Genomic DNA, 24,739 nt, shown 5'->3' with positions numbered 1-24,739 from the left:
CAAAGAATCATATGAAGAATAAGTATGTGATACCACACAAAATAGAAAGAAACCACTACAATTGAAAAGAAAAAAAAGAAAATAAACAAACTATCCCATACAACTAGCATAGACCCAACCCCTATACCACCCCCCACCCTGTATACCACACCCAACCTAGGCATACCTTATACCTGAACACCTCTATCCACGCTATTAATCTAAACTAAACAATGCAATAAAATATATTACCTTGCTTGCATAAGATAAGTGGAGCAAAATATATAATAACCAAAGAACAAAACACCTGGAGGCCTCCGAACACGGAGTCTTCCCCCAGGAACAGAAACATATTTTTAGAAACTGCAATATATATTATCCGGTATCTAACCAGCAGAGAAAACATATATGGATCTGACCATATACGACACAATGCTACTGCACACAAATACTATACATAAATATGAATATGTCTAAGAATATATAATGTTAGCATCAGACCCTTAGTGATATACGATAATTTGTCTACATAATAACAATACCGTTAGAGCATAAATCATATACACTATAACAGAAACACATTATGTGGCAAACTTGTAACCACGTATAATTGGTGTAACACAAGATAAAAAAGCAGGATATCAATAATTAGCCAGCGCTTCCCTAGCTGGCCTGCGGCGGTCCAGCCACAATGCCGCTTCCCTCGGAGTCGTGAAGAATTTGGTCTCACCATCAACAATGACACGAAGCTTGGATGGGTATAACATGGCGTATGAAATATTAAGATCGCATGGACGCCTTTTAATTGGGAGAAATTGGGCCCTATCTTTTTGTATTTCCATAGCGAAATCTGGGAAAACAGAAACACGAGTCCCGTTCCATTGTAATGGACCGCTAGTGCGGGCCAATCTGAGAACAGAGTCACGATCACGGAAATGTAAGAACTTCGCTATTAGAGTACGTGGTGGTGCCCCAGGGGGCAGGGGTCTAAATGGCACCCGATGAGCTCTCTCAAAGTATGATAAGAAAGAGGTAGAACCGAATGTATCAGACAGCCATTTTTCCGGGAATTTTTCAGGATTGGTTCCCTCCTCCTTCTCTGGCAAACCCACGAAACGGACATTATTACGCCTTAGGCGTCCCTCTATATCGGACATTTTCCTTTGTATGGAAATAAGTTGTGAATCCATAGAGTCAACACGGACACTTAGAGGTGTTATTTTATCTTCCAAAGTGGAGGTGCGAGTCTCCACCTCGCCAACTCTCTCCCGCACACACTGTAGGTCATGGTGTATAATTGAGAGATCAGACTGCACTTTCCCAATCTTTTCTGACAACCTAGTCTCGCACGCTGTCACCGCCTCAAGAACACGTTGAAGCGCAGCATCAAACGACTCAACTGAGGTTGCTGATTCTGCAGGGGATGTAGGAGGGGATTTGCCTCCCTGTGCAGCAGAAGTGGATTGGGCAGGGGGTACTCTGGAGAACTTTTCCAGTTTAGCTGCCGCAGCCGAATTCTTCCCCATCATAACACTATATATAGGAGGAGCTGACTGTATATTACTGTATGAGGCAGGGTACAGTAGTGTATAGAATAGATATTGACAACACCACTACCTTCGTACCTGCGCTTTATATATGAGGCACAGAAAGAGCAGTATTAATAATAGCTGCTGCCAGGAGGTGAGGTACAGAGGAAGCTGGGTCCGCATATAAATCAGCAGGCAAGACCACAGGTACAGTCCTGCAATATGGGAAGCAGAGCAAAGCGCACACACAGGATAATGAAGGGAACTCTCACCGTCAGCCACACAGGAAGCCCGCAGGGTGTTTCACAGCTCTGCCGCTGGCCGCCAGGAATCACCTCCTCCCGTCTCAGAGGAGCTGCTGCCAGGACGCTGCCCCGTCAGACAAGATGGCGTCGGCGGCGCAAGTGATCAGGCCCCGTCTCTCAAGTACAGCCCGCCGCTGGGTAAGTCAACCCCCGCAACCGCACCAGCTCCGCTCACCGCGGTCACCACACCCTCCACCAGCCGCGCACCGGATTCAGGTCCCGGGGGAGCGATCAGGATAAGCAGGCTGGATGTAAGGGTCCGGAGAGCACACCAGATCGCGTAATACAGCATGCTCTCCGTGGCCACGCCCCCATCGTGCAGTTTATATGCGGTGAACGACGAAAGATATTAGCAGCAGCTACAGAGCGCTGCAGAGAAAAAAAATCAACTCCCTGAATGATGTCATGCGATATCGTTCATCATTCGTCGTTTGCCAAAATTTGTCATGTACATGACGGATATCGTTCAGCACAGCCACCAGAGTTTTCAAGGGATATCTTTTGTCTTTCATCCCTCAGAAATACATCTGCTAATGGATAGGCCCCTTACTACTTGTGTTGCAAAATGTATCGTTTACTTGGTAATAACAGTGGGCCTGATTCAGAGCCGGACGCTCTGAACGATCGCCCGCTCTGAATCAGGGCGTTTTTTTATTTTTTTTGGAGCGTCCTCCTGGTTGCTCGCATAGCTGTGGGTTACCACCCACAGCTTATGCGAGCGTCGATGATGATGGTCGCGATGGTCAAGACCATCGCGACCATCGGGCTTGCGACGAGACCCTGCGGTAGGGTCTCGCTGCCGCAAGCCCTGGAGTGATTTTGGCTCTATCAGAGCCAAAATCACTCCCACTGACATCACTAGTGGTGTCAGTGGGGCCGGACCCAGACGGTAGGCGTTCCCATGGGCACGCCTCCGTCTGGGCAGCCACGCCCCGGCATGCCCACAAAAGGGGCGTGCTGTTACCATCGACAGCACGCCCCCTTTTGTAGCGAGACCCCGAGCGACGGCTTTCCCGTCGCTCGCCGGGTCTCGCACATGCGCACGACGGAGCAGCCTCCGTCGTGCACATGCGCATTTGGGTAACATCGACCCGCTTGCGAGCGTCCTGCGCGACCTGGGTAGACCCAGTATCTCTTGGAAGGAGAGAAAAACTCTTCAGCTTCTAGTTCATTTGCTGGCAATTCCTTTTATAAAGTGCCTTGTATCCTTAATTAGTAAATCACAAATGCACAGTATTACATGCAATAATAGGTGGATATATATCAAAAACAAGTATATCACACAGATTGCAAATAAGTTTAACAACTAAAATGATTATGGGCAAAATAAAAAAGGAAGAAGGGATAGTTACCAACATCTATACAGAAAGCATTAATTATTACAGGTGTTTGTAAACGTATGTCAAACAATTTGTGTGCTAGATACATAAACAAATAATATACAGTATATATAATCACACTATTAATATCACAGTGTGTGGGTAGCCCTAATATTATTTAAATGCTCAACAGATATTCAGTAATAGCCATTATAACGTACCTCCTACCCTCTCTACAATAAGTATAACCTACAGGTATTCACTTAATAGTTGGAAGTCGTACATACAGGTACAATTAAATGATCAAGTACAGACGTTTTTACACATAGAAGCAATTGTGTGTCCAGCAGCATTTACTGAGTAACTGTTGAGCAATTACATGAAATTAGTATTACGCAATAATGGGACAATCCCACTGCTGAACCATAACCACATATAGAATAGGACAGTTCCCTGCCCAAACAAATTTTGGTTGGTATGAAGCAATGGGATGTACTGTATCTACAACATTTATTAACCTACTCTGTATATGGGTAACTATTAAGATGGACATTAGAGTCTTCTTACTGGTGTGTGTTATTTTCAGATTCCGTTTCAGAATTAGTTGCATTATATTGTGTTCTAGAAGCATGTTAAAGGATTCTGGAAGTCTGAGATCAGTGTGGACAGACAGAAAACAGACCTCACTAGTTGCAGAAGAGAAGTTGAATACTAAAAAGCTTCATCAACTGTACAATGACATCCTGCAGCCCCTTACCTTATTCCCCAGTCAGACAACCCATACTACACCTGAGAGGAAAGGTATGTATGGCATTTTGTCATTAAATTGATGAGGATGATGAAATTACCATGTCTTCATTTTCCCATTTTTACGGTATATATGGTTCAAATGACACAAAGTAGTTTATGCTGTCAGCATGGAGATTCATACACCGTTCCCATTTTTCTTTTTGTTCATATCTATCTATATACTGTGTGTATGTATGTATGTATGTATGTATGTATGTATGTATGTATGTGTGTGTATATATATATATGTATGTGTACAAAAGTATTGTCTATATTGGAGATTGTGACTATAGAATTGATAATAAAGGAAATGTAGAAGGTGACAGTAAGGGGATAAAGGAGAGGGACACAAAAAATGGGAAGGTGAATGGATCTGAGCCTTGGCATGACACTTAGAGGGTTGGTGAGAATTGGGAAGTCTATATCTACAATTAAGTATCAGGACATGTCATGATGCCGCCAAAGAGATCCTACCATTATAAAAAGCATTCAGCATTTCAGCAACTGAAGCTCTCTGATCTTTTATAGAGACAATCCACCTTATCTAATGCTACTCTTCCTAATGGAAGGCAATTTCACAATCTTAGTAGTAGTGGGGGAGATATAAATGTATGAGAAACTGTTGTTTAGGTTAGATAGCAATCCATGGAGATATTAAAGAGATTATTATTGTCACAGGATTTTGTTACACTGGAAATAACTTCCCATTTCTTCATTCAGCCTGGCTTTCAAAGACTCTCACCTTCATGAGACATGGAAATTCTATTAAGGATTTTTCAAATACTATCCAAATGCAGTTTGGTGGGAATGTATGATGGATTCTGCACTTGATTTAATTGTAATTACTAAACTTGTCTTAAAATAAATACATCTACATTGATTAAGGAGATGGGCCTGGAACTACAGCAAAGTGCCGTTTCCCTGCCTGATTTAGAAATAACCTTGATATAGCCTTTAGCCTTCAGAAGGTGGTAGAGATCCACTATTCTGAAATACATCATTAACCAAGGAAAGCAGATTGAGAAGTAATGATTTACAATTGTTTGCAGTAGTGTCAGTAATCCTATCAGGGCCTGGTGATTTATATGACATCAGAGAAGAGAATACTTTATCACTCTCAGCTACAGTATAACTGCCTTTAGTGATTTGCAAGGGGGCCATTTATCAAAGTGTATATTAAGGAGGGACTGCAGCAGGTATCTTCACCCCCTTCAGTGGCGGCCTCCGGGCCACGGAAGGGGGTATCTTCACCCCCTTTCGGAGCCCGTGTCCCTGCATGTCCCAGATGATACATCCGGCTAAAGAGATTACTTTTTGCAATGCGATCAGGGGCGTTACTGACATGCCCTGATCGCGTTGCAAAAGCGATCCTTGATAAATGTCTGAGCTGCAGGGAGTCAGGGAGGGTTACAATCCTCTGTAGAGGTAGTGATGGCTGGCGTAGTACCAGTCTTTGGGATTGGTCTTACCGCCATCACATAGGCCCTAATAGTAGAGAGCATTCTGATCCCCCTACAGAAATGCCATATTTATGAACGTCTCTGAATTAGGCACAAAGGGCCTGATTCAGCAGCGTACGCAGATTCAAGACTACATACGCAGATCAAGCGGTTGTTAGCAATTGCGCATACATATAAGCCGCAATATGCATGCGCTGCGATCACACCGCGATTACGCATGCACAGATTTATCCATCACAGAATGAGTGAGAGGCTGTCAACGTTTGGGGGTGGTGATGGGGGAGTGGTCGGAAAAATGCAGGCGTGCTTGTCCGTTTTAACGTCGTTTCATGGGCATGCATAAATTAGCCACTGTGATTGCATACACAGCATGAGAGCTCTCTGCGTGCGATGAGACTTGCAGAATCTGCGGCGGGCCTGGTGTAAATACTGCATGACTGGCCGATGTGCGTCGATGGTACTGATGTTTACGCAGGAAGATCGAGCTTGGACGGATATGAGAAGGCAGCAGTGGGCGTCCTTATGCCGGCTGTGCTTTGGCAGGCATTAGCATTTTTCGCAGCTGCATTGCGTGCAAAATTGCAGCTGCGATTGCTACTGAATCAGGCCCAAAGTGCGGAAAGTGGTCCGACATTATATGATGCTAGTTATTTTGTGTAAATTTTAATTGGAATCAGATTTTACATTTTGCAAAGTCTGTTTGTTTTTTTTCTTCTATCAAGAAGCAGCAGGGAATGGGATGGGTGATTTCTACAGCAAGGGGTCAGTTGTAGATTACAGTTTGAATCAGTGGCGACTCCAGGGGTGGGGCTGCAGTGCAGTGGAAAATTCAATTAGGGGAACCACCCCAACTCATAGGCAAACGCAGGGGGGGGTTCCGTCTGCCTGGAAACCCCTCTCCCCAGCCCACACCATGACCACAATAGAAATAGTAATGTAATAGAATTTTACTAGTGCTGAATTTTCTTCACAGTATCACAAATGAAATAAATTAGCACCACCTGTGGATCTTTTAACATGAATCTGTCATCAATAAATAACCTGTGCACCAACTAGGAGATATGGAAAACATTCACTGTTAGGGATGTGCTGCTATAGAGCCCAATATGTACATATATATATATATATATATATATATATATAAATATACATACTGTCTTGGAGTTATCCTGGATTTCTCCCTCTCCTACAAACCACATATCCAGAGCCTCTCACAGTCCTGTCGTTTCCATCTGAAATTTTTTTTTTAAAAGATTGACCCTTACTCACCCAGGATGCCACCAAAACCCTCATACACTGGTCATATCCAGATTGGACTACTGTAACCTTCTCCTATCTGGCCTCCCCAACTCCCATCTCTCTCCTCTCCTGTCAATGCTGCTGCTCGACTCATCTTCCTCTCTAAACACTCTACATCTGCCTCCCCTCTCCTACAAGCCACTCCACTGGCTCCCCTTCCCTTTTAGAACCCAATTCAAGGTTCTCACACTCGCTTACAAAGCCCTCACCCATTCCTCTCCCATTTACATCTCTGACCTCTTCTCCCCCCACTCTCTTTTCCGCCCCTTTGCCCATGCTACTCCCGACTCCCTCTACTTATCAGACTCTCCTCCTCTTAACAATCCTTCAAACGGGCTCTCAAGACCCACTACTTCATCAGAGCCTTCCAGCTCCCATCCTAACTTGCTGCAACATGCTCTTTCCTCCCTGTTTATCCAATCTGTGTCACACCTGTTTGTCTGCCCCTCCACTTTAGAATGTAAGCTCTTACGAGCAGGGCCCTCTACCCTCTTGTGCTTCTCCTTACTTTACTTTCACCTACTTCTTACCCCCTACCAGGGCACCTAACACCTGGTTGCTTACGCTCTGTTGCATATCTAGGTGTTATGGTCACTAATGTAGCAATGTATATTATCCATGTCCTTGTCCTATTTTGTACTGTAAGTCAGTTGTCAAATTATTTGTTTATGTACTTTGTAAGGCGCTGCGGAACACTTGTGGCGCCATATAGATAAAGGATGATAATAATATATGTCCAGGGCAGAGCTAAGTTATTCTGCTGCTCCCCCAGACTTCCGGACTTGCTCTAATACTCTGGAATGGTGCCCACATCTAAAATAAAAACATTCAGCTCAGACAGGATGGCCTACTGACACATTTAATGACTTACTGTGATTGCTGGTCCTCTATATGTTGGAATTATGACACACAATACATTTTGTATGACGCATATTAAAGCTGGTTAAGTGCTAATTCTACCCTCTTCATGGACTGGCCACACTCACTCTAAAATCAAGGATTTGGAAACCCCACTCTAGAAATCCTGCATTTGCCACTGCAACTGCCAGCAAGTCCCAGCCATCTATGTTTGGCAGCATTTGAAATGGCAGTTGGTGTGGTTCCCTTAATTGAAATTTGTGAACTGCGCTGCAGCCTCACCTCTGGAGCCGCCACTGGTTTGGAGTAAGGAAGAGTCTAATGTCTAATATTAATTTTATTTGCACAAATTCCAAATTTATTTCATGTCCAGAAATGGTTCAGTATTTCGGTTTAAAATATATGTTTTTTGTACATTTCTTTTGAAATTACAGATTAGTATAGTGTGTGTATTTATCAGAATAAAACATGTTTGTCTGTCCCTATATGCTTTGTAAGTGTACATTTATTCTTGACATATAACCAACATCCCCACCCCACCCCTGTTGCCTGCCCTACAGTGCATCTTCAATTAACCTGGTCATACCTGTTCATGTTACATAAGATAATGATGTTGTAAACTGCACGTATACAATCATATACATGTTGTGGAAAACATAGACAAGAGCATTAGTGAAGGAGACAGTAGTAGATACAGTGCCTTGCAAAAGTATCCACCCCCCTTTGCATTTTTCATGTTTTTTTGCCTCACAACCTGGAATTAAAATGGATTGTTTGAAGGTGTGCATCATTTCATTCACAGAACATACCTACAACTGTGCAGTTTTTTTTTTCATATTGTGAATCAAACAACATTTAGGACAACATAACAGAAAACTTCAGCATGCATAACTATTCACCCCCCTAAAGTCAGTACTTTGTCGAGCCACCTTTTGCGGCAATTACAGCTGCAAGTTGCTTTGGATAAGTCTTTATGAGCTTGCCACATCTTGCCCCTGGGATTTTTACCCATTCCTCAAGGCAAAACTGCTCCAGATCCTTCATGTTGGATGGTTTCCGCTTGAGAGCAGCAATCTTCAAGTCTGACCACAGATTCTTAATTGCATTGAGATCTGGGCTTTGACTAGGCCATTCCAACACATTTAAATGATTCCCCTTAAACCACTCAAGTGTTGCTTTAGCAGTATGCTTCAGGTCATTGTCCTGCTGGAAGGTGAACCTCCGTCCCAGTCTCAAATCACAGGCAGACTGAAACAGGTTTTGCTCAAGAATATTCCTGTATTTAGCACTCTCCATCTTTCCCTTGACTCAAATCAGTTTTGCAGTCCCTGCATGATGCTGCCACCACCATGTTTCACTGTGGGGATGGTGTTCTTGGGGTGATGGGATGTGTTGGGTTTGCGCCAGACATAGCGTTTTCCTTGGTGGCCGAAAAGTGAAATTTTACTCTCATCTGACCAGAGCACCTTCCTCCATACATTTGGGGAGTCGCCCACATGCCTTTTGGCAAACTCAGATCATGTCTTCTTATTTTGATCACTAAGTAATGGCTTTTTTTCTGGCCACTGTTCCATAAAGCCCAGCTCTATGGAGTGTATGGCTTATTGCGGTCACATGCACAGATACAACAGTCTCTGCTGTGGAACTCTGCAGCTCTGCAGCTTCTTCAGGGTTACCTTTGGTCTCTGTGCTGCCTCCCTGATTAATGCCCTCCTAGCCCGGTCTGTGAGTTTTGGTGGGCGGCCCTCTCTTGGCAGGTTTGTTGTGGTACCATGTTCTTTCCATTTGATGATGATGGATTTGATGGTGCTCCGGGGATCATCAAAGATTTGGATATTTTTTAATAACCCAACCCAGAATTATACTTCTCAAAAACTTTGTCCCTGACTTGTTTGGAGAGCTCCTTGGTCTTCATGGTGTGATGCCTCTTGCTTAGTGATGTTGCAGCCTCTGGGGCCTTTCAGAAAAGGTGTGTTTATACTGACAGATCATGTGACACTTAGATTTCACACAGGTGGACTTCATTTCACTAATTATGTGACTTCTTAAGGTAATTGGTTGCACCAGAACTTTTGAGGGGCTTCATAGCAAAGGGGGTGATTACATATGCATATACCAATTTTCAGAATTTTATTTATAAAGATTCTTTTTTATATATATTTTTCTCATTTCACTTCACCAAATTAGACTATTTTGTGCAGATCCATCACATAAAATTCAGATAAAAAAAAATACAATAAATTACAGGTTGTAATGCAACAAAAAAGGTAAAAAGCCAAGGGGGTGAATACTTTTTCACGGCACTGTATATTAAAGTCTCTAAAACATACAAGTGGTGGTGTTGCCGATAGCAACCAATCAGATCCTGTCTATCATTTTCTAGAATACAATAGAGAAATGATAGTTTAAATCTGATCGGTTGAATGGGTAACACCACCACTTGTTGTTGAAACTTTAGTAAATCTACCTCATAATATCATATCACTCCAATTACAGGTCCTAGAGAGGAACAGAAATATCCCTCAGAAGACCAGTTTAACTTAAAGGAAGAAGTTGATGCTACTCTTTGTAAAGGTAAAATTCGTATGCTGACTATTTTTGATACAGTAACTGATTTTATTACATTGCTTTTTGGGCTGATAAACTTGCAGGTTTTCATTATTATTATGGCTGGATTATTATTGGCCCAACATCCATTGTGCCCACATCATGGATCCAGGATCCAAAGGTTGCTAAAATTGATTCAAAATATTGGTTCTGCATTCAGTTATTTGGCATATGCTAAAAATAACACTAAGCCTAGATTTACATCTAGAGTATTATGGCCCTGATTCAGACCTACTCGCTGCCACTCGCTGGGTCTGTAGACATTTTTTTTTCCTCCGGCCGCTTGCAAAGCTGTGGGAGACCGCCCACAGCTTGTGCGAGCGGCCAGGAGACCATCGCGATAATCGTGGCCATCGGCCTTGCGACGAGATCCTACGGTAGGGTCTAGGCTGCCGCAAGGCCGAGTGGACTTTCTGCTCTAATAGAGCAGGAAGTCCACTACTGACATCAGTAGTGATGTCAGTTTGCTCTACCTACAAACGCCAGGAGTTCCTAAGGGAACGCCTGCGTTTGTCCAGCCACCTACCCTACCCGCCCACAAAACGGGGCGAGCTGTCACTCACCATCGACAGCCGTCCCATCTTGTTGCGAGCCCTGTAGCGACTGAACTTCAGTCACTCGGCGGGGCTCGCGCACGCGCATGCCGGATGCGGTGCATGCGCAGTGCACAAACATCGGGTTGCTTGCGAGTGGCTCTGAATGAGCTCCTATGTGTAGACCTATAATATTTGTCACGTCGTACTCTGAAAGTCCAATTATCTAAAGACTAAGGGCCTGATTCAGAGATGAACGCAATGGCGATTACATATGCTTAGAAAGCGATTGTTTGCCATCGCGCATGCATATAAGCTGCACTGCGCAGCATTCACATTGCGATTACGGATGCATATAGGAATCCATCGCAGAGAGAGAGACCGGTATTCAGCGTTTGGGGGTGGTAACGGGAGTGGTCAGAAAAATGCAGCTGTGTCTTAGCGTTCAAACGCCATTACATGGGTGTACATAAATTAGCCCTTGCGATCTCCTACGCAGCATGAGAGCCCTCTGCATGTCAGGAGAGCAGCCAAGTCTGCGGCAAAGTCAGACCTGCCATAAGAGCAAGATGGCCGCTCGATATGAGTCGATGCTACCGATATTTATGCAGCTGTGTTGCGTACAAGATCGTAGCTGCGATCGCATTAGCATCCATCTCTGAATCTGGCCCTCAGCTTGCTGGACCGGTGTAACCACTTATATATTGCCCATAAGGTTTTTGTTTAAATGTATATAAAATATTGTAATGTGGTTGGAAATAATGACTGTGCAATTGAAAACAAAAGGAAAAATAGACACATTGAAAATAAGCAATTAAATATGTTTATATTGCAAAAAATATATGATATTCAACAGCAGTGTGTCCTTACCGCAATAACGGTTAGGACTTTAAACAGTTGCCTGGCGCCTGGGCTTATATTAATGAATGAAAAACATGGTAAATGCGGATATTTATGTGCCCATTATTATATTTCAGTAACTAATTTTCTTTGTTCATGTAGATGAAGTATACGCAGGTCCAGTAGCTCCATTCATGAGGGATGTGTGCACCGTCTCTCCAGAGGTTCTGTGTGACATTGTTAAAAGGAGACTACACAGAAATTCAGCAGTGAAAGTTGGCTCCGCAGAAGTGCTACAGATATTTGTATGTACTATTCATATCCATCTCTTATGCTGTCCTGACTGTTATAGTGCCATTCTGCAGTGCTGTGGGTTAGCTGAAGGCTTCTGGGCACCCGAAGCAAATCTGAGCCTCAGTATTCTGAAATGAAGAAGCACCAGCACAGTCTATTCAGTGAATATGGAACACTCCCTAGTTCTGACTTTTTGAATAGAGCCCTGTGCATTGTCACACAGTGTTCCTGATTTAGGAAACATCCGACACTGATTAACAGGCTGTACTATTGCTTCCTTGGTCACAATAAGAAGGAAATAACCAATCTGCTGTGTGCCAACATAGCCTATTGCGATGACAGTGGGGCCTCCAGAGCTCCTGGTACTGTTGCTACCCCGTTCCTACACCACTGTTGCAGTAGCTATAGCATCTGCATTAATGTATATTGGTGTTTTAGTGTGCTTGGACAGATAAGAAAGGTTACTCTTACTGTACTACTTATATAAAGACATATATGTTTTTTTGTTTGTTTTTTTAAATTTAAAGTAGAGATGAGAGGTTCAGTTTTGACCTGGATCTCCTCGCCAAGTTCGGATCTCAGAACAAGGCAAAACGTCATCCTTCATGGACATCTCGGCACAGATGACCGTGAAAGATTAACCGCTCATCTCTAATTTAATGTAAATGTTGATATGTTGTAGAGGAGGTGGCACTGTACTTGTAGACCGGGTATAGGTGGCAGGGATCATGAAGGCAAGATTGCATGATTCATTGCATAATTCTGCAGTGTTACATGACAATGTCTAATGGCAAATGCCCTGAGTGTTTATTAAATACTGTAGGAATTCATGCAGCCCTGCAATGGATCAGTCACAATTCCTGACAACATTCCTTTGGTCAAATTAGGAAAGAAAAAGGACTCTCTTTTAATTTTTAATTTATAAAACTTCACATTTATTGGAAGTAATTAAAATTTACAAAATGAAAATACTTTGTGTGTCCAGAAGAGACCTAACAAGGTAAATCACATGAAAAACAAACAGCAAAATGACCACACGTCAAAACTTGTGTGGAGCGATGGGATGGCTCTTTGGCCCATTTTCTTGCTGAGATATGTGTCCTCCTATAGTAGTGTAACTATATTAAAAGCAGGAAAATGGGTCTATTTAATATCATTCAAATGCCCCCGCCACCACACCCCCAGAATATAGAGGTAGTTGTGTAAATGCACAGATCCCCATTTTGGAACCTCCCACAGAAAAACACTCTGTGCCTATTCTGCAGGTCTGGCTGGAAATGGGCATGGTGGAAAGAACGAAAATGTCCCATCAAAGTGCTGACTTCTGCCAGTTCAGGTCCATCCGCCTCATTCATTTATTCTTTATGTCTCAAGTTAATCATGAGAGTGACGGAACATCAGGTCGTATTATGTGGCAAAATTGTGCATTTCCTTTTCTGACTAAAATGCATCTGAAAAAATGCCAAAGGTGATGAATGAAAAATGAAGATCCTTTTGTACCGGAGGGAACTCTGACCACCTCTATGCTCTCCAATCCTTCATTCCTATTGAAATATATTATCTTGAAAAACAATATCCCGTTTCTTGATGGGTACATAATACCAGGTGCATAAGTGGTTTCGCTCATGGTCAGCAAGAAATGCCCCGGTTCACCCATCTCCTCCCATCAGCAACATTTTATAGTAGCCACCATCTTAGTGTGTAGAACAATTGGCCAAAAAAAGTTGCATGACATCACAAAATGACTCTTGTGCTGTGGGACAACATTTTCCGTGCTCATAAATGTTTTCTACTGTGTTATAGGTATGGAAAAATGTAACCAGTAATTTGTGGAAACATCTAATTGGAGGCTATTACATATTCTGCAATGTCAGATAACTAAGCAACATTTAGTCACCTAATGATATTTTGTCCAGTTTGAAAGATCTGTTCCTTTCTGCTTTCTGATAGGAGGAAATTATTCTCGGTGAGGTAAAAGTTGCCTGTGAGAGCATTGCACGTGCACTGCGCACCACATTATTACCTCAGAATAAAAAGCTACAACTACGCCGTCGTATCATCTCCCACATCATGATTGTCGCCGAGCAGCTGTTTATGTTCTACATGCACAAACTGGGTGACAACAAACCACACGCTGTGTTTTCTGAGGAGGCCAGTCTCACCCGTTACAAAGCACAGCTGTTACTTGATTGTTCCAAATTGTAAGTCCCAACAATAAGCTGTATTTATTTTGTTCACATCTTTAAGGGAAAGCATTCTGAGAATGTGTCAATAAAATGATAATATCCAGAAATATAAAGATTACTTCCAAAGCATAAGACTATTGGCTATGATGTCTTATGCAGCCGTGCATTAGTGTGGGAATGTACATGTATGTCCTTATTAGACATGTGCAATTTGGTTCTCCAGAAATCCAAATCCACACAAATGTTGTTATTCTAGACAAATTCAAGTTGCGGTTATTATCTCCTGAGGAGATCTGGATAAATCTGAGTCGCGGTTCTGATCTTCCAGCAGTTCGGAATTCAGATTTGAAATTTGAATTTCGGGTTTTGGATTGCATAAATTACATGATTTTAGCTGTTTTTAAAAACTTTTTATCATAATTTTTTATTTTTATTTGAATAAAAACACAAAGCTGAATCCAGATCCAAAACCAAATCCAAAACAGCGCACATCTCTAGTCCTTATACAGTATTGCATTGTACACCTGAGGTTGGCATTTTGTTGGTACAGTAACTATTTTTGTGTGTAAATTACTTTCCAATTTCACTTGGGGGGGGGGGGGGGATGCAATAAGCGGCCCTCCTGCTGTTGCTGAAATACAAATCCCAGCACACCTTGCACCAGTTTTAGCATGACCAAATAGTGAATGAGTGCTGTTACATTTTGTTACTAATCAATGCATGTCAGTATGATGTTAGTAGATTTGTCAGTGGCTTGCTTTTTACAAGCTCTTCAGATGCAGCTTCCTAATAATATCTGGGCATCTTCTGGGTTTTGGTACAGAGGCTAAGAGACAAATCCCATATATTATTACTACCAGTATGCAGAGCTCTCACCATCTATTTTCAGGAATAATATACTATTTTCAACATTTCTTTGTAACCCGTGCTGACATGAGTCCTTATTATTATGAGATCTATGTATGTGTCGAACTTTCACCATTCATACAAAAACTCTAATTCAGATTTATTTTTTTAGTTTTAACGTGTTTTCAGTCAGACACCACCTTATTGATGAGATAAAGGAGTTAGATGGAAAGGAACTATTACATGATGGCCCTAATGAAGTTGCTGTGGAGCACATGGAGGAGAAGACACCTCAATATAAAACCCACAGGCCAAATTTTACTATGGCATATTTGTTAAGGTTGGGCAGGCCAGACATTGCAGTGCAGAAGGCCCAAAGAGAAATAGAACTGATGCAGGTAATTGGGAGATAGCTATGACATTTTTGTTGAATACAAATCTGAAGTAGTACATTGAAATGACATTCCAATTTTGTTCTATATACATTTTTTTTTCCAGATATATGAACTCTGTGGATTATTAACCAATATGGTGAAAGTATCAGTTTAACCTTAGGAATCAATAAGCAAAAAACATGGATCAGTCCAGCCTAGTTAGACTGACTTGAATATAAATAATCTGCTTGGTTGCTATGGGTTCCTGATTCAGAGCCGGACGCTATTTGCGCTCGCTCGTTCAGAAAAAGGGACTGACTATTTAAATTGAGCGCTCGCTCTTTGCGGTCTGTTGACGCCTCTATATCTGAGCGAGCGAACGAAACATGCGCTCGCTATTTTGTAAAGACTCCCCCTGGCCGCTCGCATCCTACGTCATCTCCGCTATTTATTTGATTAATCGAGTACATCGAAAGGCGTCTGAACTGCTCACAGTGCTTGTGGTTGGATTTTCCTACCGCAATCATGCGAACAGTTCAGGCTAAGAAACAACCAAGTGACGTGGTTGATGACGCTGCTTTGTTCATTATGCACACCCTTAAAATGCCCGTTTTGACCTTTTGGCACGCCTGCGTTCGGATCTCCACTCCCCGTTTTCAAGCACCTTCCCCTGTTACCACCCACAAACGCCTCATCCTGTCACTCAAATTAACAGGCACTCACTATTTGGCGAGCGCTCGATTTCCGATTGCACTGACTTACGAGCGGCTCTGAATCAGGCCCACTGTGCTTTCCCACTATGTTCGTACAACATCCTATTATTTAATTCCATGTTACAAATATATCAGGTATCATCCCATCACTTGTCCACATTAAACAGTTATATCTGTGTCTTGCATCCATAGTGATCATTATCATGCCTTCCATGCTGCATTGTTGGCTGTCACTATTTACAGCTGTAGCAATTCATTGTCTATGAGGATATAATTAGTGGCCAAGTAATAGGTATTCTTTTTACATTTGAATAACAATCGCATGCCCTATCTATGTAATCTGCTTTTTGTAAATAATTGAAACATATATTGGATGTCCATATAGGATACATGGTTTAGTATTTTAAATTTATTACATTGAAAATACTAAACCATTATATATATAAATTTATTAAATTTTAGACACTAGAAAATTCACAACAAACTCTTTACAAATCCTCACAGATTGGAAACATAAAGGGACTGGATTTAGAGACAGTACATATGTTGATTCCCAAACGAGAAGACCATAGAAGATCTATAAGAAATATGAGCTGTGAGTATCCCAAACACTTCAAATTGTATTTTGTTTATGAAACCTGTATATACTCATTCTGCATTTATTTTAATAGTTTGTCTTGCTAAGGTGTTACATGTGTTTATTTTATGAAAGCTGTATACACTATAGACATGCCTGGGAAATGCTGCCCTGGAATCCCAAGCACTGCATTACATTTGCTGGGCAGAGGCAGGGCTTCAGTAATGTAATGAGGAGCTACACGTGGGTGGCATCGCCCTAATGAAATAGTACCTATCCAGATAAGCTCTGGGTGCTAATAAACACTTTGCTATTTATCTTCCCATTCATCAAGTGCTTGAATATTCTGGTCAGAAGTTCCAACCTATGACAATAAAGGCTCCATACATCTGCGATTGATTGGGGCAATTCCTCGATCCCTAGACATCGGCGTTGGGGCATCTGTGAAAAGGCCCCCATATTTCTGTGATGTATTGGGCAATTCCCCCGATCCCCAGACGGGGGAGTCGGGGCGTCGTTGAAATCCAACATGTTGGATTTTCCGGATTTGCTGATCCTGACTAAAATATAATTGGGATCAACAAATGGGGGATTTTTAACATGAAGAATTTCACATATTCCCCAACGGATCAGCAATCATTGACTGACGCCAATTGGCATTTCAGACTGGCGGATCTGATTCAAACGGGGTATCGGGAAAACGGCCCGCAGATGTATGGGACCCTTAAGTCAGTATGCAGAGCAGAACAATTACATGTGATAAAGATAGCATGTCTCATTGTTTCCTCACAGGTGAAGCAATTACAACCCCATGCCCATTCATACATGATGGAGACCAAGAAACAAAAGATGACTACAGTCATACTAAGCAGTCACGTTTCAAGGTTGTTTTTCTTCTTTTTTAAATCAGCCAAACTTGTAGGCTTACAACAAATATTGTTTCCCTAACGTGTCATGAGCCAGGATTTCTGCCCATGTGATAGGTGCGGTGCCCCTGCAGTGGGCTTTGTGGATATCAGTATTATAAGCATAAGGCAGTAGGCCATTTTACAGTTATTATTGGTGGGTACCAAGAGAAGAAGCTACAATTGTAAATCAGTATTCAGAAAATGTATTACTAGAAATACCATACCACTACTATAGATCATACAAATTTGCTGATCAGTATAGTAACAAATGTCATTACTGACTTCTTTAATCATTGCAAGCTCTAGTCACTATCAGCGGGCAGATGATTATCATTAAGCTGCTCCAGCAATATTTTCTTGGAAAATTGCATTGGTAATTTTTTTTTTTTACTGCGGTAAGTGGTACAAAATTTGTTATTGTCATATATTCATAATCTAGTTTTGTTGACCCGTCATTTGCATACAACTGCAGACAACATCGCCCTTCTGTATGTTTAGGTACCCTGTCCATTGCAGCAGTGGGAAGTGGGCGACTACAGCGTGTGCCCAGGCTTTAGCTGCACATTACGGAGACGGGCTAGAGCAGGCATGTCAAACTCAAAATCCCAACCGGGCTGAATATTCAAGGTCTAAGAGTGTATGGGCCGCAAGAAAAATCAAAGTCTCAATAATATGCTCCAGACCCCATCTCCACATGACATAATAATATAATAATATGCTTCAGAACCCCCTTGTAATAACATGCCCCACTTCCCTAGTAATAAAATGCTCCAGTCCCCCCCCACCAATAACATGCTCCAGACCCCATCTCCACAGGACATAATATAATAATATGCTTCAGAACCCCCTTGTAATAACATGCCCCACTTCCCCAGTAATAATATTCTCCAGTCCCCTCCCCCCAATAATATGCTCCAGACCACAACCCCCTGCTCACCTCCCTACACACGTGCACTGAACAAGACTGTGCCCCCCGTGTCTCAGCCTCACCATTCCCCAGCCACTGTCTCCCAGCCTCAGTATTCCCCAGCCAATCTCTAAGCTTTACCATTCCCCCTATTCCCCAGCCGTGTCTTCAGCTCCAAACCCCCCCCTCCCTTTACACTAGTCAGGCAGACATATTTATTAAAGTATAAATTTACTTACTGACTGTCACATTGTGACACAGTCAGAACTGGCGGGATGGCGCTGGCTCCTGCTCTTGACTTCTGTCTGTGTGTACTGTGCAGAGCTGCAGGCTGCTGCTGTGTGTGCAGGGAAGGCTGCAGACGCGCTGGAGGAGGGCTGCGGACGGGCTGGTGACAGAACCGCCAGTGGTGACTGACGGCACTGCAAAGGCTAATGGGAGGAGCTGCTGCCGGCAGGCATGTGCAGCAGCTCCCCCGTCGGCCATGTTTTTCTTAACTAGTAACACTGCCCGATCGGAGCTGAGCTCCGATCACGGTAGCTAGGCCGGCTGAGCAGAGCAGCAGGGGTGAATGAAGGGCTCCGGGCTGGGCGCATAATATATGTATTTGGGCCCACACTGTCGGGCCACATAAAATGTTTATTTGGGCCGATTGTTTGACATGCCTGGGCTAGAGCATCGCCGATTATTAGATGGATTACAGATAATTATTCTTAAAGGATTTCCATTCTACAGTAAATATTTATTTTATACTGTTCACTTCTGACTGATTTCTGCTTCTTAGTGATCTCTATGATTTTCTCTAATATGTTCTGAGTGCACATTTATCATGGCTTCAAACATATACCTACTTGTCATCTAAAATGTTTTATAATAATAAATTAGCTAACAGTTTACTTTATGTGACAGTTTCTGCTATAAAACATACAAGTATTATTGTTACTAGTGATCTTTCCAGGAACACATTTTAGCACTGTAACAATAACAGATTATTCTGTTAGAAGACAAATCAGTAACATCAGACACTTTATATAAAAGCAGAAATGTGTGTCCTGCCCTAACCTAAGGACTGGTGACCTGCTGGCTGATGAATTGAGGATAATATGTAACCAATACGCTGCTGAATGTCCAGTGATTGCTGGAAGATTTGAAACAGTGGAAGTCAAAGATGATCCGGTATCAGATGATCTCAGAAGGTATTTTACCTGTAGTTTAATTATTGTTTATCTGTCAGGCCCATTTTGTACGAATGGGCAGGAATAGCAGTGTTGCTTCTGGCTCCTTTGTAGAAGGGTCTCCTCCGATTGTAGCTTCAGAGACAGGAATGACAGGACTATTACAGAAGCTCCTCACTAATTATAACACGCTAGCCTTTTTTGTTTTTATGTTGAAAAATACTAGTCAGGGACAATTAGATATTCTGTTATATCTCATGATATACAGTACAGCAGGGTTTCCCAAACTTGGTCCTCAAGGCACCCTCACAATCCAGGTTTTAAGGATGTCTATGTTTGTGCACAGATGGTGTAATCAGAGTGACTGAGGCACTAATTAAGTCACCTGTTCTTAAGCATGGATATCCTTCAAACCTGGACTGGTATGGTGCCTTGAGGACTGAATTTGGAAACCACTGCACTACAGTATTAACAATTCCAGGCTGTGTTAATGTCATATTAATTTTACAAAGGAATGGGTTCTACTCACATGAACAAAACATAAACCAAAACAAGTATGTACTTGAACTAATAAGCACTGCCAGTGACGGCTCAAGGCATGGGCAAGCAGGGCCATCACCCGGAGCACCAAAGCCTGAAGGACGCAGCCCTACACCCTTCCTGTCAGAGGTACTCACTACCGCCAGGCTCTGGAAAAGGCCGCCCTTCACCCACCCGCTGGCATTATTGGGTATATGGTCAGTGGGAGGGAAGAGGTGCAGTTGTGCAGCACAGAACAGTGCTGGGCGCAGTCAAGCCTAGCACCGGCCCTAAGCACTATACTCATTTACTGATTAAAGTCTGCCTTCCACTTAACCAAACAAGGTAATTGTATATGCCATCATGGCGGCGCAGAGATTACCGTGAGACGTCTGTAGGTTCTGATGACCATGTTTAATACTAAACAGAAATTGATGTCTTTAAGGTTGATGCAAGAGAAGTCTCATCAAGGAGAAGTACAGTGTCCAGACGAGGAGATTCCTCCCTTAATAAGAGCTATTGGTCCTGGAAACAGGAATGCTGCTAAACGCCTGGAAATGGAAGCCTTATTACAGGTAGATAACACTACATATAACATGGTTTATCACTCAGGGAATTGTTCCTATTACTTATTCCCTCATACCTTTTGTTTATCTATATGTTTATTCCTGAATCAGTAGCAAATTATATTTGTTTCATTTTCCCACCTATAGGGCCTCATTTAGAGGTGGATGTACGTCCAGTGTTGTGGTGTAAATATATGCAATTCCGTACAAAAACAGGGATGGGCATGTATTGGCTTAGTACAGAAAGGTAGTGAACACTTATGTGTAGCACGCCTCCTGGAGATGCTGCCTAATGAGGCTTGGTCGCATCCCAGATAGGCTTCTATGGCGGTGAATCTTTTGTGGGTATGACACCAACAGCATTGACAAGGTGATTTAGATTGGCTATTTGCTTAAAGACCTCTCAAGCTGATGGCACTTAATTTATTAGCGTCCAGGCTAAATTATGTCAGGTGACGACCATATATTTAGATGACTTGTTTGTTAGTCCATATAGGCTGTTACAAGAAAGAATATTCCCATAGGATTTATAAAGTGGTTACTGACGGATGTGGCAGTTTGTACATCATTACATTTATATAGAAAAAAATACAACTTTTATATAATAATTTATAACACAACCCATACCTCATCTTGTGTATATGACACTTCATTATATTATATTGTGTACCAATTAGTTAATGTGATTTTCACATCTAAATGCTAACACAGTCAAGCCATATATATACACTAGAATGTGCCATATGTATATGCATTCATAAGCCTGACATATGCTTGGTGCAGAATACTGATTTGCTTTGAGTTGGATGTGTCATGAGTTCTGTGCAATTCAACATACATAATTATTATGTATACATTTAGAAAATGTAATGTGGAAAAATATATTTTTGTGCTTTCAAAATAAAATTATGATTATTAGTATTATATCTTATTTAGTTCTGTTAAAGAACTTGCACTCCACTAACTTGTCTTTATTGTAAGTCTATCTTTCAGTCCTCAGCTTTCACTGGCATAAATTCTTACTTGCCCCCAATCCTATATCTCCAGGTTTTCTGTGTTCATTAGCCAGCTCTCCAGAATCATTAACCAGAAATCCACAATGACTTCTGTAGAGTGGAAATACAATGTGATATCCCGATAACTCCTTGTTAGGTGATTAGTTTCTAAAGCTGGGTACACACTGAGCAATGTATACCCAGCCGATATGTCGGCCCGACTGCCCGACATATCAGATCCTGGGTACACATTCAAAACAATGTAATGAACGACGGAACGATCACTCGTTCTGTCCTTTACTACACTGCAGGGCGCCACATGCGATATCGTCAGGTTTGATGTACAGCACATCAAACCTGACAACTTTGCATGGAAGCGCACATATCATGCATAACACACTGTGTGATATACATCTGTCGTTCCGATTTGCCCAAATCGCTCCAGTGTGTACCCAGCTCAGCACTATTGCAAAATAAATAATTGCTTAATGGTAGAATTTCTTGCATATAATTTGTACAATTGCTCAAATGTGGACAGTTGCTCAGTGTACATTAAGCCCTGATGTCAATATTATGTTTTCGCTGGGTTAGCAAATGATATGATTAGGGATAGCCTACACAGGGCCGAAACTAGGATATCTGTCACCCGGTGCAAAGCAGCAATTTTGCGCCCCCTCCCTTCCTGTACCTGGATTTTGTCCTTGCTCCTCCTTAAGGCAGTGCACTACTCAGACATCCCTGGTATAGTGACTTACATTATTCCACACACTTCCCTGGTGAGAGGTGAGGCTGCAGCGCAGTTCAAAATTCAAATAGGGGAGACACACCAACTGTCATTTCACACACTGCCAAACATCACTGGCAGTTGGTGTGACTCCCCTATTTGAATTTTGAACTGTACTGCAGCCCCACCTCTAGTGCCTCCACCAATCATAAACTACCAGGGAAGTCCAGGACCAGAGTATTGTGTCCCTCCTGGAGAGGGTCATGTTGGGAGGTATGCACACACTGTAATGCCTATTACCAAAGTGCCACTTACATATTTGCCCGACACCATTTTATGCCCCACAGTAAGGCTTCTAATTACTTTAAAATTACCTGCTCGTTGACAGGGGTTTTATTCTCATTACCATTACCATGCTCGTTGCCAGGGGGTTTATGCTCGTTGCCAGGGGTTTCATGCTCGTGGCCATGGGTTACATGCTCGTTGCCATGGGGTTTATGCTCATTGCCAGGGGATTTCACAGGAGAAGATGCAGCTTTCAGCATCTTCTCCCGGCAGCGCCAGCGTTCTCGGCACTTCTGGGAACGCTGTGTGCATTGCACTGGGCTAACAAACACTAGAGGTCCAGTAGGACCTCTAGCATCTGTCTCCTCCTTGGCGGCGGCCATTTTTGGATGGACGTTTTCTGAATCTGCAGCCCCCAAGCCACCGCGAGTCAGGCTTTTTTCACCCCCTGCATTTTGGCACCCAGTGCACGTGCACCTCTAGCCCCCCCTAGTTGCGGCCCTGAGCCTACATGTTATACTGTTTAAGCCATGGAGAAAGGGAGCGATTCAAACGTTTTGTGGGCAGCTATTTTTTGAAGGGTGCCCGATGGAGCAATTCAATTGTTGCTTCATTTGGGCTCGATAGCCGCCGCCATCTCTGCTCGTACCCTCTGGAGGGTGCGAGCAATAATGTGCGATAAACCCATTGTTAAGGCGCCCAAACCAGAACTTTAAATTGGTTTAGCAATTTTACACGGCTAAACCCAGTCTAATAGGGCGCGGAGAACACAATAATTAATGGGCGCCCAGAACAATTGATTTGCAACACTGGGTGCCCATTAATTATCACCACCCACACAAAAATGTTAATCGCCCCTTTGGGGAGAAGCAGTAAGTGAGGTGAGGTTTAGGCTTTGAAAAGGGGGTTTAGTTTGTGGGGGTGTTTAGGCTTAAGTTGCTACAGGAATTTTTGGTTCCTAGGTTCAGCGCTAGATAATGTTTACAATGGGTCTTACGTTTATGGCCATGAACAATTCAACAAATGCTTCTGGTATTATTTCCACTACTGCCCCTGTCACAATTGTTGTTGTTCATTGAGTTGTGATCAGTTGGTAGCAAATGATTACCATAGAGCTGCCCATGCTGGCAAAAGTAATAATTTATAATAAAAACTTAAACTTTGTTAAATGATGTGACCTTTTCCTATGTGCATCCTCTCTAGGATTTGAACAAGAAATCTGAACAAGATAAAGAACCCCAGAAGACAGAAATAGGCTGTCATCCTCAGTCTTTCACAATTGATGTGCAGATTCCTAACAGGCCACTAGCGAGGAAAGCGGATATTCAGGCCTCCGACAGGATATTCACAGATTTAACTGAAATTCCAAAATATCCCCCTGTGTACAATGATCTTACATCAGAGGTAATTATTACACTAGGAAAATGAGTGGATATGTTGCTGGACTAAAATGTGACTCCTCATCCACTGCCTCTCATGTATTTGCTGGTGTACATTTAATTTACACTTCTCTTTTTAACTTAACTTTCATCAATTAGCTTGTAGGTGAGCCAAATGTTACACTTTATGCTGTGGTATTGGGTAGGAAATTAGTAGTCAGGTATTTAATCAGATCTTAAATATTTAACAAATATTTGTTAAATATTTAAGAACTAACTGTGATTAAATATGTCCTGTGTATATAACCCCATAGGAAATAAGCTGTCTTCTGATTGCAGATGCAATTTCAAATTCCAAGATGCGTCTGTAGGTGGCAGTAATAATACATAGAATAATATGTGGACATAAATAGAACCTATGATATCTATGTATACTTAATAGGTTGAAGTAAGCTCAGGTGCGTTTTAAGGGATTGGGGGGAAGGGGTGTATGTGCAGTGTGCCCATCCACATGCAGCTGTTCTGGCGGCACCATCATTCTGGTAATATATTTGGAAATATGGTGCATTCACAGAAGAGAGCCATTGTTGCTCCTGTGTGGATCCATCTTTCCTAATCTATCACTGGAAAGACGGAGACGCCGGATGAGTATGGGGAGGGGGCTCCACTCAGACAATGGTGAATGGTCACAATGGTGAATTGGACGGTGCAGGGTGTGAACACAGGCCCATGGGAACAGGGACACCCTGCACCGACTGTTTTGCCACTGTGGC

At 42.5% G+C, this 24,739-nt stretch overlaps 1 protein-coding gene across 6 annotated transcripts in view; it reads left to right on the top strand.

Annotated features, from left to right (window-relative positions):
- CCDC87 (coiled-coil domain containing 87) overlaps positions 1-24,739 on the top strand; it is an 84,257-nt gene that overhangs the window by 6,725 nt on the left and 52,793 nt on the right. For 3 of the 6 annotated variants that reach the window (XM_088465434.1, XM_088465432.1, XM_088465438.1), the window contains 10 exons: positions 3,758-3,933; positions 10,035-10,112; positions 11,681-11,823; positions 13,763-14,013; positions 15,017-15,242; positions 16,436-16,526; positions 17,301-17,392; positions 19,362-19,519; positions 20,463-20,592; positions 23,791-23,991. In XM_088465434.1, coding sequence (XP_088321560.1) covers positions 3,762-3,933; positions 10,035-10,112; positions 11,681-11,823; positions 13,763-14,013; positions 15,017-15,242; positions 16,436-16,526; positions 17,301-17,392; positions 19,362-19,519; positions 20,463-20,592; positions 23,791-23,991 — 1,542 coding nt within the window. In that variant the 5' untranslated portion in view covers positions 3,758-3,761. The remainder of the gene's footprint in view (positions 1-3,757; positions 3,934-10,034; positions 10,113-11,680; positions 11,824-13,762; positions 14,014-15,016; positions 15,243-16,435; positions 16,527-17,300; positions 17,393-19,361; positions 19,520-20,462; positions 20,593-23,790; positions 23,992-24,739) is intronic. The other 3 variants (XM_088465435.1, XM_088465436.1, XM_088465437.1) reach the window with 2 other exon arrangements.

This window comes from Taudactylus pleione, unplaced genomic scaffold (assembly GCF_031769625.1).
Source record: "Taudactylus pleione unplaced genomic scaffold, aTauple2 ptg001990l, whole genome shotgun sequence".
NCBI classification, from domain to species: domain Eukaryota; kingdom Metazoa; phylum Chordata; class Amphibia; order Anura; family Myobatrachidae; genus Taudactylus; species Taudactylus pleione.
This window is presented reverse-complemented; position numbering and strand designations above follow the sequence as displayed.